Genomic DNA, 19428 nt, shown 5'->3' with positions numbered 1-19428 from the left:
AAAAAGCATTGGGGTCCACATTAAAGTGATATCTTATTATTTACCTGTGGCATTTCCATCCAGGTACAGTATATAAAACCAATTGACTATTATTTGATTGTTAAATTACTGTATATTACTCAATCACGAGTACTGTCCAATCCAAAATGCAATCTAAAAGACTTTAGTATTAAAAGTTCTTTACATGCACTTAAAACAATTAAGTAATTTAACACGCATGTTGTTACCTCAATACTGATGCCATGGAACATAGTGCAAGTAGTTTTACAAGGATGTTCAGTATAGACTATTTCGTGTCCATTATAGAGTCCAAGAACATGGTAGTTCTCAGCTCTCACAAGGTGCCACAACAACTACACTTTTTCTTGGGTTTCCTCTAGGAATGTGGTAGACACTATGCTATTTTTGTTTGAAAGTACTGCTAAGCATTTTTATAAAGAAAATAAACTTTCATGACATAAAAAGGATTACATTTCCTGTTGTAAAGTTTTTAATCAACTTTCATCTGCAAGGAAACACTTAAAGACACTACTTACTTTCCTTCAAGATGCTTTGAGGAATTCTCTGCAACTTGAATGTACTAAGAAATAAAATTTGTTTTTGAGTTTTCTCTTGAGATTTCTGATTTTGGTCACACTGTATTATGTATTTTTTACCTCAGAGAAAAAACAACAATGACAAGAAGTGGTAATAGGCACTCTAAGAAAATGATTTTTTGTAAAAACAAAGCTGTTCAATATTGCAGCTACTTTATGAATAAATTAAATGGAATTAAATGCCTATTACCTATTGTTGTATGGTCCTATGGTCCAGATCTAATCTGTATGCTTCCATATCTTTTGTAAGCTATTTATTTTTCACCACTCTTCACTTAATATACAAATTGGCTATAAAATATGAATAATAAAATATGTCTTTGCCTGACAGTGTTTCATAATCTTTTACTTTTTTAAAACAGGTGGCGTGTGGCTGATAATATTTTGTTATGCTGTAGTCTTCCTTTACAACAGGAGTTGCCTAAGGTGGAAAGAACGATATAGAAGACAATCTTTTCAACTTATCAGTGAAGATTTCCTGAACGAATGATGGCCACCAAATGCGGTAACAAAAGTCCACAGATAAGACTGATGAAAGAAAAATAAAAACAAGATAAAACAAAAAGAAGTCATTTTTGCATAAGAGGGATGTGCTGATCTCACTGTGTTGAAAACATGCTGCTACTACTAGGAATTTTAAGAATACAATATTTAACAATTTGAAGTATTTAATATGAAGTGCAAATGTCAAATAGCTAAGCCTTCAGATTCTGAGAGTAAAACATACTGTAGTTCTCTCACACAGCTGAAGTAATAGAGTGTGATGGAAAACAGCTGATTTTAAGGTATGGTATCTTTCTTTTTACTTCACTGAGTTACAATGCCGATGTTATGTTCTTTTTACGCTTGCCAAACTAAGTGCAGCAGGTGAGCAGGTGATCAACAGCATAATTTATAACACAATTACATAGCCAAAGACATGATAAGATATCACTGAAGAGGTATTTTGAACCTCATTTTAAATTTTTTTATGTTTTTACAGTCGATGAGCTTATATGACATTATCCATAAACTGAAACATCTGCAGCAGATCTGGACATGTGGCTACATTTCAACATTAAGCAGACACGTCTGTCTTGGTTTTTTGGGTACCCAGACATCAGACAGGTATATCTGCTTGCTATTTTGAAAACTAATATTCCTATTCTATACTGAGACGCATAAATAAAAACAAAACAAATTAGTATTGTCTCTAACTTGCATTCTTAATGCCTTTCAGTATTTATATTTTCTTTTATATAGGTCCGGGGACATTTCAAATGAGTGATTCTTATTTCAAGGTGTTTTCTGTATGTGTTTAGTGTTATCATTAATAAAACTTTTAAAACAGCTAAAATATATTTTTCTTCTGTGGAGGTTTCATTCAAATAAGCAAAGATCTCAGTTAGTGCATGTGTACTTAATGTCTGAGTTGCTTTATATCCTATTATTCATTTGACTAGTAAGAGAAACTTTTCCCATTTCAGTTTCACTGTATTTGAAACATCTGAGATGTAGTAGAAATATGGCTTTTTGCAAGTGGACTCTTAAGCTTGTTTTTACATCATAGTTACAAATGTTGAATAATATTTCTTTTTTTGATTTCTAAAAGTGCTTTAAAATATATAAATGTCATCAAGAATATTCTTTACAGGTGGTATCACAAGTGGTGTATATAAACACTAAAGAGAACATTGGCAGTAAAGCTGTCAGATACACAACGTTGACTGAATAAGAATATAACAGTCCTGAAAATCTTTACGTATCTTTTGTTCTTTGTATTGAATGGAAAACTTGAAGTACATTAAGAACACTACTTCCGCTTACATTACAGAATTAGAAACCATTGATACCTGTCTAGTTTGGCTTTGCATAGTTCACTTAGTGTCTCAATGGTGTATGACATGGACAGGAGCTGTCTGTACAGTTTTTTTGTGGCTCATTTGCTTGTTCCGTTTCTTACATGGTATCATAATGGGATTCTGTACACGTTCTTACTGTTCCGCTGCTGAGGGCTCGGGATTCTGTTCCTACTTTATTGCTTGTGTACGTCCTCGTGTCGGAGGATTTTGTAGAGAACCCAGTAAAAGATGTTAAAAAACAGGAAGGCTAATGGGAAGCCAGCTCGGGATATGGTGTCGATTTTCTTTGCTCTGTCGATGAACAGCTTCCTCATCTCCTCCGGGGTTCTGGCAGCCGGCTGGGGGGAGTTGTTCGGGGTTTTTGGGATGACTCCATCCTTTCCCGCAGTACAAGGGCCCACGCCATAAGCCGCGAAACTGAGTCGGCTTTCTCTCACATCCTCCTCCTGCAGAGAAGGCAAACGGCTTGAGTCATCTTACATACAGTAAATGAGGGTGACAGAACCTATGCGGCTCAATTGGGAAGCTTGTCTTGTGAACCAGTACGGTACTGTATATGCAGAAATTATAATTCCTTAAATTCATATAGAGTTGTTCATCCCATAGGCTCTCAAAGTGCTTTACATTTAAAGTAGGTGGGGACCCACTTTATGTCTCACTGAAGTGCAGCCCCCACCCACTGGGGTGACATGCAGTGGCCATTATGCACCAACTGTACGAAAGTATCAGCCCCACTATACAACAGATCAGGTGGAGAAGAGAGAAACTGCCTAACTAACTGTGTGAAGGGGGAACTGTTAGAAGCCCAGTGTGGTTATAACACGTCTGTAAGTACTTTTTTCCTGTAAGTCGTTGAGCAGTAGCCCAGAATGCGGGTTGGCATCAATAACACCTCATTATTTGTCAGTAGCATTTAGTAAGTTTTTTTTTGCTTTTCTGTTCACATTTTTAAGGTTTTTATTGAGTACAGCATCTTAATTTTCTAAGAGTTGCCGTGGAAACTTCAGATGTGAAATGATGGCATGTAGATTACAACAGGTTAAATTCAAGGACATTAATCCAATAAACCGGGATTTGTTTATACAGTATGAAAACTTTAAAAAAAATAGTAAGGAGAATAATCTAATAATGTAACAAGTTAACCTTGTTATGATTTCTTTTAACTGTTTTCATTCTACAATAAGCCACTTTCCTTGATTAAAAATGCGATGCAGTCTAACGCACATTCTCTTGTCAGCTGAATTAATTTATTGAATAATGTAAAGCATTGACAAAACCAGGGAGACAAACAGATGTTCCACATCTCATGAATGCACTGTCTGCATTCAGAAATGAGGTGGAGACAGACAATATCAAACAGGATATGAATACATACAAAACAGAATTAATGTCCATACCAATGACAGGAACTATGGATGTGTGCCATTGAAAATGATAAAAAATGAAGACAGAAATCAGTGTGATGGATCAGAACCTTTTTAAGTCATTTAAAGTGTTGAATTCTACAGTATATATGAGAAGGAAATTCAGCTATAAACTCTTTATTTACTAGAACTTCTGCCATAGCCATTTCAGTCATATTAACATCTGAGAAAATATTGTGGATGGGTTTTAGAAGTATGCAGCAGGTGGTACAAATTTCTAACATATATTCTGTAACTGTTTTTGAATAGAGATTACCATTAAAACATCTGAAAAATGTTTCACATGTGCTTAGATTCTCATAATGAATCTATTTTCGAATAATCCTGTAGATAAATGAAATCATCTTTGAAGTCTGTTCACTGATAACATCAGAATCTCCTTCTGCAGTGTTGAAACGCATTTGAAACCGATGAAGTGAAGCAGCATCCTTAACACATCAGAAGAATAGATCTTGTATCTTTAATCATTATCAAGCTAAAAAAAAGTGTTCTGAATCAAGGTGAAGATGCTAAATGACTCATTAGGATTTGCTTAAAAATAAAAAACACTTTCCAGTACGGTTTGTAGTAATATTGTATACCTCACCAGTTTAATTATTGAGAAATCAACGCAAACCTCACATAATCTGCTCTATCTCCACTTTGTTATTTTTGCCAGTTATGTGCTTTCAGTTATAACAATGCAGCAACTGAAGTAACAGGATAACATAACATGAAAACAGGCTCATTTACAGGGTACTTTGCTGGCTGCATCATGCAAAGACCTCCCTTCTATATCAGGTCTCCTTTCAAAGGGTGACATGAGTCAAATCACAATTAACCAGTTAAACTGTTTGTGCAGTCTGTAGGCGTTGCTGAGCAAATAAGCAATGCTGCCAGTCATTTTACCGTTTTTCATTGGGGCTTATCTGCAAACTAAAAATACATTCCTCTCAGGCATGGTGAACTCTTCCTTCTGAAGAGACCTTGCAAACATCAGCAGGATACATATTAAATATTAAAAGAAGCTGATCGGACAAAAGTAATCTAATCAGTAGCACTAACCAGTTTAATTTTTCTCTAGAAACACAATGAAGAGGAGGAGGGCATTTTTTTGTGTTGGACAGAACAATTATTTCACTTTTTATATAAAGGAATAGTACACAGTATACAGTATAGAGGAAACTACCATAATATCATCCCACATCGGCAGCTACTGGGAAACCATTGAATGCCAACTGATTGATTAGAACATGTCATTAATTCTTCAATGTTCATATAATGTTGCCTCTGCCCTTGCGTCTGGGCAGAGGCAACATTGACAGTGACCTGTTTCTGGACTGAACGCATCTACACATCTACTGCTACATCTGTTCTCTTTCTTTTTCCCGTTTACAACTGTTTTTTGTGCAATATACGCCAGGGACCCGTGCAATACATTTATATTTATATCTATATCTATATTTACATCTATTTTTATATTCATATGTGTGATACGATTTTTCTGCGTACTGTTCTGTTCTAGTTTGTTCTTTGTGTGTCCGGATTGTGAGTAACTCTTTTAGTGCACCCCTCACTGTACTGATTGTATTGTATGTATTGTACTATTATTATTATTGTATCATTCGTTACACTGTGGCTGTGTTGTCTGTGTAAAGCTGCTGTTGCATTGCAATTTCCCTCACGGGATCAATAAAGTATCTATCTAACAAAAGTCTTCAATTTTTTCTGGACAATTTCTGATGATGCCAGCATGAGTCACCACGTAAACAGCAAGGAGGGGTTGGGACGACATGGAAGGGGAATGCCAAGAGCTGGAGCCTTCTACCGAAAAGCACATCGGGACAGAGAAGGGCGTCTGCTGGGGTTTTTACCCTGCAATCTGAACTGGAGATTTGCGCCAAAGGTCCGTATAGAGGCTCGGCGCTTCTCAAACCATTGCTAGGTCGTAACGAGTCAGCATTTTCATTTCCATCAAGCACCCCCTCAACATTCTTTCATCAAAGCAGAGGAAGGCCCCCAAAAAAAGAACAGAAAAGGGTTTTCACAAAGGTGATCAAATAGTCACTGTCATTTTGGTTCAAGGAATTGACTCTCGTTGTGATTGGGCTCTTTTCAAATCTGAGTTTGGTCATTAAAATATTTTTTTTTACATGCCGTATATTGCAGGTGCTTCTCTGAAATATAAAAATCCTACAGATTCTGGAAAGTTTAAAGTAGATAAACTGTTTTGGTTAATGCAAGTATGATGAATGAAAAGGGTTAAAAAATTTGTGCTAATCAATACTAAAAATACTAAAAAAATCAATTCTAATCTAACATTATTTGTTGTTTTTCCCATAGATTTTTTAAAAGTAGGAATTGGATCCAATTACGTATCTGCATGTGGCCTGTAAAATCAGTTAGGCTTGTTGAATGAAAGAATATGGTTTTAATTTTCTCATTGCTTTATGTTTGTTATAACTTGTGTTATATGTTTACCACTAATTAAATTCTGTTACCAGTCTACAATAAATATTTCTTCTTTTCTATTATCTAAACATCAAATAACATACTGTTATCGGCTGTAGCTGAAATGGGACTTTAGCACATGATAACATTCAGCAAACTGTGAAACTGTTCTCAGAATGGGCTTGGGGAATGAGTTTGTTTTGGAAAAACACACATTTGCTACATTTAAACAAACAAATCAAAATTATCAGATTGCATGTTAAAATAAACATGAGAATTCTATGAAGTCCATAAAAAACAAAGGGGAAAAGACACACACACACACAAAGCTTATTCAGATTAGCCAGCACTTTCTGAAGTTTGGGATTTAAGCAGCTGTTAGTAAAGATACAGTATTTAGAAATATTTAGTAAATTCAGAGGGAAATTACCAAGTATTCAAACTTGGCAGCTCTGTATACATTTCAAAAAGGTGCACATACAGTATAGTAATAAATTCGCCGATTTGACAAAATGAACATGAATTAATGCCAGGTTTAAAAATATGAACAAAATATAATAAGGTTTGCAGACTAAAAACTAAAATGAGGAATAACTGTACTGTCAATAATGTGACTATGGGGAGGATATTAATCCTTAAATCTAAGACTTATACAGTAATTCTTCTTTAATGTATTGGGTGAAATGTATCATACACTGCAATACCATGCTTTCTTCATTTACTGTTAATATTCAAAATTACTCATACAAAATTGATATGTGTTTGTTTCTTTGTTATATTAGATTTCAAAGAAATGTTTATGGGAAATAATTATTTTTTTGTTTTTAACTCATGTATGGATGATTATGCTATGTTTTGTACATTTATTTTGCCTTTTGTGTTTTTGTTATTCTCCAGGATGATCAACATATTCAAACAACTCAAAAAGCAATGCTTTCTTCTGAACACAGCTGAGGATTTCTCACATGTAGGTCAACATGCAATATTAATCATACAAGATATGCAAAAATGCATACTACTCCAATGTGCCTGGATTTGTTGTCTCTATATACAGTAGCTGTTGCTTCGAATACTCAAAAATATTGGAATAGAATCCAGACCTTTTCTGCAGGGAAGAAAGATGTCATGTTTATTTATATACACTAGGTGGCAGGTTTTTATTGTATTTTTAATATTAAATTGACAAGAAGTCATTCTGCTTATTTATACTGAGCATTGCGCAATAAATCACATAGAAGCAGCTGAGGATGTTTTCCAAGAACAATGTATAAGAATTGGAAAAAAGCTAAGAAATTGACACCCTCTTCTATGGAGCAGGATACATGATTGAAGGTGTATGAAAGCAGATAATTAAAAAAATATATAAAATATAAAAGTCAGAAGAAAAGCAACAGAGGTCACAAAAATGAGAATAGCTACCATTTTCTGGACAGATAAACGTAAAGTCAGAAACTGAGACCTTCAAAACCTATAGCATCTTAACAGATGTCCATGTCAAAAGATGTAGCTTTCAAAACAGCAGTAAAGCTGGGCTTTGGCAGACACGGACAGTTGGTTCCGTGTGACAGTGTGACTCTTTCAGTGCTTCTGGGGATTTTGAAGCCCTGGATCAGGTCTTGTCAGAGTGTTCTCTTCTCTAGACTAAAAAGGGTCAGTCCCTTGAGCCTGGCAGTGTAGAACATTCTCTAAAGCTCTAAAAGGTATCTGGTTGCTCTTCTCTGGACTGATTCGAGAGCAGCTAAAGCTTTCTATAACCTAGCGATAAAAATTGCAAATTATATCCTAAATGAGGTCTTAGTAACAATTAATCCTAATTTTTACATCCCCTGAAAAACTGGAAGACGAGGGTTCTCTTGGGCCTCGACTGAAGATGATTTTATTTAAAGTGAAACTGTGTGATGTCAGTTTGAGCCACGTCTTGAATTACACAGTATGTGTTTCTCCACAAAGGTTTTACCTTGTTCTTCTTCCTTTTGCGGCGGAACCTCAACAGTTCCTTATGTTGACGGGAGACAAAGTTGACTGCTGCATACTCCAGCAGTGCAGAGAATACGAAGAGTAAGCACACTGCCATCCAGATGTCAATAGCTTTGACATAAGACACCTAAATAAAAAAGACATTCATCAATCACTGTCAGATCCAGAATGCTTTGGATTTCTTGTCAATCTGATAAATCTTTTCCATCATAGTGTATTGAAAGTGTTTTGTTAATCCTAGCATTCTTTCACTTACTTAAATGATTAATGATATCTCCAAAGTAATTACTATCTAAAAAAATACAAATATATCTGTATTATATAATATAGATGTATTGTTTATGTGTTATTTATGTGTATTATTTTTGTCACGTGTGCATTCAAATGGAAGTTAGTACCACAAACATCTGCAAGTACTGCATGCATTTCTGCACATTTGCAATACAATTTACAATTACATACAGTGCCCTCCAAATGTCCAAACTGTTATTTTGTTATTTACAGTCAATCAGTTTGTATTTGTGATCATGAGATTAATTCCAAAAATGGCCTTGCATGCCCAGACCATCACATTAACTCCACCATGCTACAGAATTTAATCTGGAGTACAAACATGAGTCATGTTTTATGAACAGATGAGACCAGGAAAAACCTTCACCAAAGTAAGAAGCGAAAATGGGGAGGTAGAAAGACACTGTAGATGCTTCAAATAATACCACCCCATCTGCAAAGCCTGGACAGGCCTACAGTAGGTACAGTATGCTCTGCTGTCTTGGGTACTGGTTCATTCATCACTTTTGATGATATCCAGTAACTAAGCAGAATGAATTCTGAAGTATTCAGAAGTATGTTTTGCTGCTTAAGCAGAAGAAAATGCTTAAATTGATTGTTTCATACCTTTGGCAGGGATGTTCGTGATCCTGAGCTCTGTGTTGTCATGGTCAGCACAGTTGTGATACCTAAAGCTACTCGAGCTGGGGCTGCATCCATGTTGATCCAAAATGACACCCAGGACAGAATGACGATCAGAAGACTGGGTATGTACATCTGAATAAGGTAGTATCCCATCTGTCTCTCGAGATGAAAGCGCACTTCTATACAGGTGAACTTTCCTGGCATGAGCAAAAAGAATGATCCAAATGTAACATGCCTAAATATGTTAAATGCAGCAGCATCCTGTATAAAAAGAAAGTTTTAACAACCCACTGCCACCTTCTGCATCAGTGGTAAGGATGACTGTGAAATCAAAACTTAAAGATTAGTATTGTTAACACCAGGGGCGGTCATGTCCAGTCCTTGGGGGTGACATGGTCATTAATTTTCTTTACACTCTTGATTTTAACCACTAAATTTTACAATTTATTTATCTAAGACAACACATCACCTGTGTGTTTAGGTCTTAATCAGCTGTTTGCTGAATATTTCCTGAAAAACCTGCAGTACTTTTGCCATTGAGGGCTGCAGGTGCCTATGTCAAACTTACACACTCTGACGGTTTGTGTTGTTATTCAGAAATCTGTAAGTTTTTATGGAAACTCACAACTCTAGTCTGTAATGTTACTAAACTCCTGATAGAACACTAGCTGAATATCCAAAAGAAAGAAGTGACGCACTGTAAGCATCATGTTTTGGTTTGTGATTTAATAAACACAGCTGAAACAATTACTGTAGAAAGCAACAATGCTTGTGGACAAATTCCTCTTTAAACATGTTGCCAAGGGTATTTTTTTGTGATCAAAGTTCATTCCATCAGCCCCAGGTAAAAGTCCCACTCCTGTTCGAACACTTGGGTCAAGGACAAGCATGATTTCACGCATGAACAGCTTGAGCTACAGTATGCATACCCTCAACCTGAAATATAACTTGACAAGAGGCAATATGATCTGTCAATTGCTCTGAAGAATCTAATGTTTGCAACATACACTATGCAGTATGCAAAACAATGAAGCATAGTGAACTTAATTATACAACATGTATGTCTGTATATACATGTGATTACAGAAATTACAGGATTTTGTATGATGAAAGGTATGATCCTTCTTTTAGTTTGCACGCAACCTTTCAAAAAAGTGCTTCCAGTTCAAATCATCTTTTTTTTTTACAAAACCTAAGCAAACAGAAAATAGTTTTTTTTGCTGCTGCTATCAGTAACTCACAACAACAACATGCACAGAAAAGCATTAATCTGAAATCTAATTTCCTTCAACCTCTTAACACTGCAATTCAAAAGATGAGAAAGTTAATGCTTCAATATAAGTGCATGGCTTAGTGCACTTACCTCTGCTCTTAACTATAAATGATGTTTTGGAATACAAATAGCAAGATAAAAATCAGAGCAGGAATTCGAAGAGCAATACATAACTCTCTTTCATTTTACATCATTAGATGCTCTGAAATTTCAAGATTAATCACTGGTTGCATCAGAAGGCTCCACTTCAATAAGTGTGCATTATTTTAAACATGTAATATGAAATAATAATATGATAAGCATTTTTGTCCTCTTGGTTAAAAGCCTTAATCTTTTTGAGTCTAATTTTGAACTGGTGATTGAACACTTTGCGTCATTCAAGTGGGTGCAACAAACTGGTGGTGGTGGAGGGGAGCCCCCAGTATCTGTAAAGCCCTCAAGTAGAGTGTGTAAAAAAGTGCTAAGTGCAAGGAATTATTAATATGAAAGATTCTGTGTCTTTTTAATTCTTATTGTTTCTTTTTCTCCATATCCAGGAGAGGTGCTCTGAGCACGTACTAGCAATACTACAGAGCATCACCCAAAGTTAATAAAATCCTGAGAGAAATGCAGTTTTCTCCACAAACGCATGAAACGGACCAGCCTGGGGTCAGTACCCTGGGTTAATTAAAAACTGTGGAACATTCTAAAGGCTTCTATTGTACTGTTCTGTCATACTGCTGTGATACTGCCATACTGGGCTGCCATGCGTCCTTTGAAATAAAAATAAAAGTATACAAGAGATGTTACGAACAAGAGGAATCCGTTAAGACCATCTAGCCCATTTGGTAAATAATTGATCCAAGGATCTACTTTCCTATTTTCCACTGCCCTTTGAATGAAGACCTGTTCCTAGTTTTAAATGTACTTCCACATAGTTCCCACTCATGGCCTCTGATTCGTGTTTCGCGTAGTTTTGCAAAGGGCAGCAGGGACTACTGTGGACTGTCTAAATATTTTACATGGGTCACATATTTTGAGGACAAACATAGCTCTTGCTCTTTCCCTAGCTGTGAGAAGAGGCCATGCAAAGTATGGTCACTCTGGTTCGTTGGGGTGTCCAAATGCATAAAGGAACAAACCAACATACAGACTCTACTTTATATACATTTTCACCTCCAGGGAAAAACTAATTGTTAATGTGTCTGTTTTATAAAAGTTGCATTATGTATCAAGTGAATCCAATTAAGAATTCATACAGTTATTGTGCTCTGCATAGTTTGCATAATATCTGCATATTGCCTAAAAACTCAGGTTTATGTTATTTTTCCTTTGCTATAGAGATGTCCTCTTGTCTATTTAATAGTCTTAATTTACACATAATGTACTGTAGCTTGTCAGTTAAAGTTAGTTCTTTAATTTAAACATTAACAACAGTTTATTTAATATTTAGAATGCCATTTACAAGAGGAACACGGCCTATGACTTGGTGTATAATGACACCCTCTTCAGCCCCACCAGTGTTCAAGCCATCATGTATATTTGTGACAGTCACCATACTGTTAGAATGGATGATTATCACAGAAGGAGGTGTTGGTCTTTTAAATCTTGGTTCTTCTTGTGAGTTTTCTCTTTCTCTCATAACAAGACTGGGGTATGTTGAACTTCATCCAAATTTGTTGGACAGATCTGTTTCTTAATTTTTGTTTAGTTTTTCTCCTAATACAATGCCTTCATTTTCCAAGGCTTTTTCAATTAATTGATGTGTGTCTTCTTCAGTGCAAGTGTCTTTTTTCAGTTCTTATTTGGATATGTTTTCTCACCGTCTCTATGTGTCCACGTTTGAAATACTTCTTTACCTGAAGTGATGGAAATGTAGTTATTTCCATAGAGCTCTGATAATCACAGGTTCCCAGCAACCCTTTTAAATTTTTACAAGCCTCCTGTTTAATTTAAGGCGCTTACAACACAAGCAGGCGTGACATTAATTTACCAATTGAATCAAAGAGAACTAACTATAGTGCACAAAACAAATAAATACAATATATTAATAAAAAAAATATATATGATAATGGTATACATGAAGAGACATTCATGTCAGTTTCTTGCTTGCAGCTTTATCACATTTAGAAGGCAAGCTGAGGCATTGTGAGAGCGAGTGACAGTTCTGAGAAAAACCGAGCATTCAAAGAAAGGTCTTTCAGTATATCCATGCTCTGCATGCTTTTCTGCAAAGCTAAGGGGACAAAGATATATCAGTGTGATGAAGAGCCCCGATAATAACAGAGAAGCAGCAGCAATTACATTGACTGGAACATGACTCATTATCATGTAAAATTCGTGCTCGTGAGTCATCCGTACATTGCCTTTTCACGAATACCTGGAAGGGAGACCACTAGCCAAATTCTGTTTATTACATGAATGACAGCGTCGCAGAAGGCCCATGGCAGCTTGAGCAGCAAGCAGTGGAAATATATAACTAATGTGTCCCCACCCTTATTACTCAGACTTTGACATAAATTATAAACAGCATATGTCACAACTGAGTTGCATAATCACCTATGAGCTATTATTATGGATGTGCATATGAATAAATTGGAGGTATGAAACACATTACAAGTAAAATGTACAGCTAAATGAGTATTCTTTTGACACCTTCATATTACAGAGCACAGTAATACATTAATGGTAAAGTCTTGTTTTTATTCCCAGACAGAATAAAATACTGTACTGTAAAATACTGTACACATGAAAATTTAAAAAAAATATTTTAGTTTAGCAGCATTTCTTATAGTGACTGCAAGTTTTTTTTTCTTTTGCAGAAGATCTGAAATATTTTTGTATTTGGAAATACTCATGTTTAACAGAGTGCAACAAGATTCCACTGCCTTGCAAATTACTCTAATAAAACTTGTAACTGACCATCTAAGCTTTGTTTCTCAATGTTTTCACCCAGAATAACCCTCCCCTACTTCCAAACACCTTCTAAAAATAGAAATGACTTTCAAAATTAATTTATGCCATAGTTTCATTACATTTTGATATTCATAAGTAACATATTATAAAATATTCTGTGCTTTAATGATTTAGTATTTTGCCATAATTTCATTAAAATGACATGTCAATTTAAAAAGCATGGCAAGACCATAGGGCATTACGCGAGTCCTTTCTGGTTTAGTCATTCTGTTATCATTAGATGCTTATAAAATCAAGCCAATCTAGTGAGCAGCATCGGAACATACATACATAATTATATTTTCAGACTAAAAGAAATGCATGTGAAGCCATATTTGCAAGGAAAAAGTCTGTGTAAATTTAATCCTCTAGGGTATACCTAGCAGCAGTTTCTTTTATTTTTAAACCTCGTACTGCATATATTTATTTCTACAAAATAACCCCATGCTCTGTGGATTCTTTCCTCCAGATGCTGTCTTACACAAGGGTGTGACACAAGAGAAAGCTGTGTCTAGTATAGAACAAAAGATTAAAGCAAGGTGTTGCAGAGTAATTTGATGCTAGACACATTGATTGATCCATTTAAATCAACATCAGAAGTCTCATTATAATAAATCCCTCAAGATTCGTTCAAGCTGAGTTTGAAAAGACTGATGACAATCTTAGCAATTGTTTTTCTTTTTAATGCTAAGTATTTCCTCATTGGAATATTCTGGACGCCACACCAAGTGAGACAAGGCCTTCACAGCCTTTTGATCAAAATCTTTGGCTTCTGAAAATAAACAGTGCAGTATGATAACTGATTTTAGGCCGGAGTGATCTGACTGAATTTCTTTCAGGCACAGACAAAGAAACTGATAGAACACCAGTCAGGGACAGCTTGTTCACCAGCTTGCTGAACTTCCCCTTTTCCTTAAAGAACTTCCACTTGTTTCAGCTGACATATGTTTCTTCCCTCCTCACATTATACTGGGACTTCAACAGACCTGTCTGTTTAACTGACTGAATCCCAGTAGGGCTTGCAAAATGTTTCAAGCACCCAGGATTAACTGTGCACTAGCTGTAAGCCAGGACGTGTTGCAATTGATTGTGAAAGGCACAAGTGGAGTTTGACTGGGCTGCACATACGGCAATCAGCAGTCTGTGCAAATAAGAAGTGAATGAATATCTCATCTCCATTCAATCTTTAATATTGCGCGTCATTTAGTAATGTCTGGGAACCATCTATGTATGCTATGCAGTTGTGTCGATCATAAATTGACACTTATGGATCTTGCTATCTTTGTACATGGTCATGATTTAAGTTACCCTTCTGTTTTAATGGGTTTATTTATTTAACCTTTCTGTTTTTTTCCCCTGTACTGTATGCCGTGTCTTTTCCTCTTTCTCTCCAGGCTTTATACATGGAATATGATTAAAACAGAAAAAGACACAGCCCTCCTGTCCATCACAGGACCCACATTTCCTCAAATAACCATATGTACAGTAACTATAGGATATAAGGATATATCACTAGGTTTGTTTGAATTGTTGTTGTTTAAGGTTAAGTGAACTATGGTTACAAGAGATCGAACTTAATGATGAAATTATCAAGTGAACCACAAAAAAAGTAAAAAGGTCCATTCCAGATCCATTGTTTAATTTGATTAATTATTTTGTCCATATGTCTGGTCCACGTACTGTATGTTTAACTGAAAATATATGAAATAGAATTCCACAGTGAGTAAAGCTTAGATTATTAATTCTGGAGACCTGGTGCCAGAATATATACTATATTGTACATTTATACTAGGTTTCATTTTAAGATATCTCTGAAACTATCTGGTTTCCTTTAGTCTGTACACAGTAACACAGCCTCAGGAATCTATTCATACTTTGTTTAATACATATTACCAAGCACACTAATTAGTAAAACAAGAATATGTATTGAAAAAGCAAACATTTTCTTACCTGTATTGTAATGTTTAGTACAATATCGTAAATCGGACTCATCCTTCAGAATAAACTGTGGGAGAGTTAGTCCTTCAGCAACCTGCACAGGTCCATTAGCTTGCCATTCAAAAATGAGATCATTCATCGTGTATCCAACTATAGAATGATATTGAAAGATTAAACCATAGTCAGTACAATGCTCTGATGTTGAACAGAAACAAACAATACAATTTTTAATGTTAATTGGGTGATTTCTAGACAGGCTGCTAAGAGGATTTCAGTTTTTGTTGTGAAGTGTTGGTCAATGAGTGTTTTATACTTTAATAAACTTTTTTATCTAATTTCATATATGGCTATACAATCTTTTAGTATAGGTATAAAGAGGAACTAGATTCACAATATATTTATACTACAATATTATAAAGCCCAGACATAGTCTAATGAATAGAATCTCACAACATTAAATTAAAATATTTAAATGCAGTTCAAAGCTCTTTTGATGGTCTACTTAAGTACTGTCTTGTGAAGAAAACATTTAGACTGTAAATGTAATAAAATACTAATTAAACTAAGCCAAAATTATTCAGTAAAATGCATTCTTCACCTTCACCATAGATCCAATTCTCTTTCATGTTCTGCTGTACTCCTAGAGGAACTATTTTACTGTATACTGTATTTTCTAAAAAATGAAAATAACTAGGAACAAAATCACCTACTTGCAGCTAATCCATCTGTCAGATTTATATAATCTGAATTTGTCTTGAAAATACTTGAGACCAGCCCCAGATTTTTTGCTAGATTGTGTTGGGAGTGCGCACAAAATTGTTGTAATCATGGGCTTAGAGGAACATTATTTCCATTAAATCACATGTAATGTATCACATGTATTTTTACTTGAAATATTACAGTAAACTGTTAAACTCTGATTTGAATGATTCTTAAATATGGCATGGCTCTTATTTTAACACTCAAAATAGTATTACCTTACAAATACTGTAATGTATAAAAGGCTGACTTCACGTGCTGCATATTTTTAACAGTGAAACTGTGCTTCTATATCTTTCTGGGGCTTCATGTAAGTCTAACATTCAAGTTTAATTAAATGCAAGTCAGAAAGAAATCTTGGCTCTCTCAGTATGAGTCACAACTTACCTAAAATACACGAGAAAAGTGCAGATAAAGAAAGGAACAAGAATTCTCTCTATACTTCGGGGATAATATTTTCTCAAATCATAAATTCAGCAAGGGTTAATCCTTTTTTGCTAAATAAACTCACCTGGACCTGAGATAACACCTTCACTGTAACATTAATCTCCTCTCTCAGAAAAAAAATTAAGATATCTGTTCAGTCATGTTTGATATGTTGTTACAGAATGTCTTGTTTTGGAAATGCTGATAGCTGGTAGATATCTTTTTCACAGTAACACGCAAAAGTAAGGAAATGTATCCTGTAAAATGTATCAAATTTTACAGGAAAAAAATCTAAACTTAAGGCTTGTCAAGACAGTGCCCTGTCCACCCGACACTACTACTACTATTACTCTTGGGTCTTCTAAATATGCTCAAACTCAACTTCGTAACTTGACTAACTCTTTCACTCTGACACTCACTGACAAACAGAAACAAATCCATGTGCACATTCACATTCTGACACAATTCTGTCCATGAAAATGATAGTTTTACAAATAGTGCAGCAATCTTTAAGTCTGGCTTCAAAGCTGACTCTAGTCACATTACACAGTCTGTTGCACTGCTGCTTTTTTTGCTGTAAAAACCCTGTGGTTTAGTGTTATTCTCCTATTCCTTTTCAAACATTGTTTAGTCTCATTGTTCGGTGTATGCTTTACATACAGTATTATGCAATACTGTACATATAGTATTGTGTTTTTTTGTGACACTGCAAAGGAAAATGAAAAATTCAACCCACTTCCAAGTTGAGACAAGAAACAGAGTGCAAGAGGTTGTGATCCAATTTGCAAAGTTTCTAACTCCTTGGAGCTTTTAACAGGTTTTAGATTCCATGACATGTGATCTGTAGTCCAATAATCAGATTTCTCTGAATCATGTTTTTCAGTGTATCACAGGGAGAGCAGCTGTGTCAGAAAAAAACTTGGCTGTCTATTATGAACATCAAGGGCATCCAGCTGAAATAGGTTTTCGCCGCTTTTCCTTTATTTCTTAAAGAAATAATGATAATAATAAAATTTCCTTCAGTGAATTCAATTTCAATCCATTTGTGGTTTTCATTATATGAAAACTTTCATTATGCTTCAGGAATACAACGCTTTTATATCTCCAGCTTTAATTTGGACTGCATTTCATGATTGAAACACAAACAGGCATTGCCAATTGTAGTGTACAATAAAGTAATAAAAGTGTCTACAAGCAAAGACAAATTATCTTCTGAAGCATTAAACACTACAAGGCAAGTATCCCTAGGGCAGTTACTGTACTGGAAAGGAGGTGGTTTGTGAAAAGTACTTAAATAAATTATAGCAAATGTAATTGGAAGGAATTTATATTTCTTTATATAATTGAGCAATGTCCATATTATCTTTTTCAGCTTTAATCTTAAAAGGAGGAAGAGTTGGATCACCACTCATACCAGCATTTTCACTCAATAATTGTTAACTGTAAGCATCCTAACATGTTAATGTACAGCTGTAACGAAAGATTAGTTAACATTTTTATGATCATCTAGAATACCTCAGCATGACCTTAGCATGTCAGCTAAGGACACATGCCAGTGCATGCAGAAAAATACTGTTCAGTTATTGCAGGTTTAATTGCACAATTGTCAGTAATATATCAACAAGAAGTTGATTCTTAAAAGGTAGAAACTGATAATCTAAAACACTCTTAACAATGTGCTACTTACTGTACAATATCCTGCAGTGGAAAGCTTACAAACCATTATGAAATTCAACAGAACTGAAGACTGAAGTAATTTAGAAGCATTATGTAGCCTTACTGGTACTGATTACAAAAGTATGGAAAAAATATTAATATAATTAAAAGACAGCAGGGTGTTCTTAAAAGGAGGTTGATATTTTGTTTCAGTTTTATACAGTGCTCTCTAAACCGCTCACTGGTGAGAATTTTTAAATTCTGACTGAACTGTATTCTTGAAACCCAGTGGGATTCAATTTAATAAAGCTTTTGACAATAAATGGCAACAAGATGACTTGTTAATCCAAGAAGGCATATAAAATTCAATATATGAGTTTCCATTCTTTGTTTTTCAATTCCATTGCTATATTCTCATTTCCTGATTTCGCCCCAGAGATTAGGCTCATTCCCTCATTTTTATTCTTTTTTCAATTCCAACACATCTGCATCTACCCAAGTGTAACTTCAGATATCTTTCCCCTAAGAATAATTCAGTCTATGCAATACTGTTTTATTATTTGCGCTGAAGAACATGGTAGTACATTTCTAGACGATTTCTAGCAGCAGGATATGATTTCTCTTTTTAGGAGGTGGAGCAGGTACAGTATTTAAAAGGAGCAGTAAAACATTTATGCAGAAAAGAAGCTTAACTATTTCACAGTGTCAGGGTTGCTAAATGTTAGGCAATGGAAGTAATTTGAAATGTAAACTACTAAGAGATCCAATGTCTCATAAATGGTAAAATAATACTGTATATATATTATTTTCAGTTAAGTAGCTCAGAAGGGGATCTCAGCGGTTTTGATCCATTCCTTCTTTTGAGACATGAGCTGTGGTGGATGGGACAGTCTTTTCCATTTTTATATCATTATGTGTTGGTTGTGTAACTGACTCCATTTGATAGCTAAAATGTTTCATCTAGTGTATCCTCCAGGCATTTTTTGTGCACTCTTAAATAATGTGACTTCACTGTATTTAACAGTGTACCTAATTGAGAATTTCAGCACAACACTTGATTTTGGCTAAATTACCAAATATAACTAGTTTTCTGGGTCCTGATTAATTTGTTACATTATTTATTGTTATATATTCTCTTGTCAATTAATTGATTCATTCAAAGGTTTAAATGTGTCATAAATGGACCACAAAGGTAAGCTTGCCCCTGGCTTGTTCCTCATGTTTGACATTCATGAATTAATTAAGTCAGGGCTGGCCAA

General features: G+C 35.0%; 1 protein-coding gene across 4 annotated transcripts in view; it reads right to left on the bottom strand.

Moving 5' to 3' along the window:
- Positions 1–2610: 2610 nt before the first annotated feature.
- glra3 (glycine receptor, alpha 3) overlaps positions 2611–19428 on the bottom strand; it is a 51783-nt gene continuing 34965 nt past the window's right edge. The window contains exons 5-9 of one of the 4 annotated variants that reach the window (XM_088912413.1): positions 15341–15478; positions 9166–9380; positions 8249–8395; positions 5715–5834; positions 2611–2883 (exon numbers count right to left, since the gene is read on the bottom strand). In XM_088912413.1, the coding sequence (XP_088768539.1) occupies positions 2611–2883; positions 5715–5834; positions 8249–8395; positions 9166–9380; positions 15341–15478 (893 nt within the window). Of the gene's footprint in view, positions 2903–5714; positions 5835–8237; positions 8396–9165; positions 9381–15340; positions 15479–19428 lie in introns of all 4 variants that reach the window. The other 3 variants (XM_088912414.1, XM_088912405.1, XM_088912415.1) reach the window with 3 other exon arrangements.

The sequence above is a fragment of the Atractosteus spatula genome, chromosome 1, assembly GCF_055471065.1.
Source record: "Atractosteus spatula isolate fAtrSpa1 chromosome 1, fAtrSpa1.hap1, whole genome shotgun sequence".
Lineage (NCBI taxonomy): Eukaryota > Metazoa > Chordata > Actinopteri > Semionotiformes > Lepisosteidae > Atractosteus > Atractosteus spatula.
This window is presented reverse-complemented; position numbering and strand designations above follow the sequence as displayed.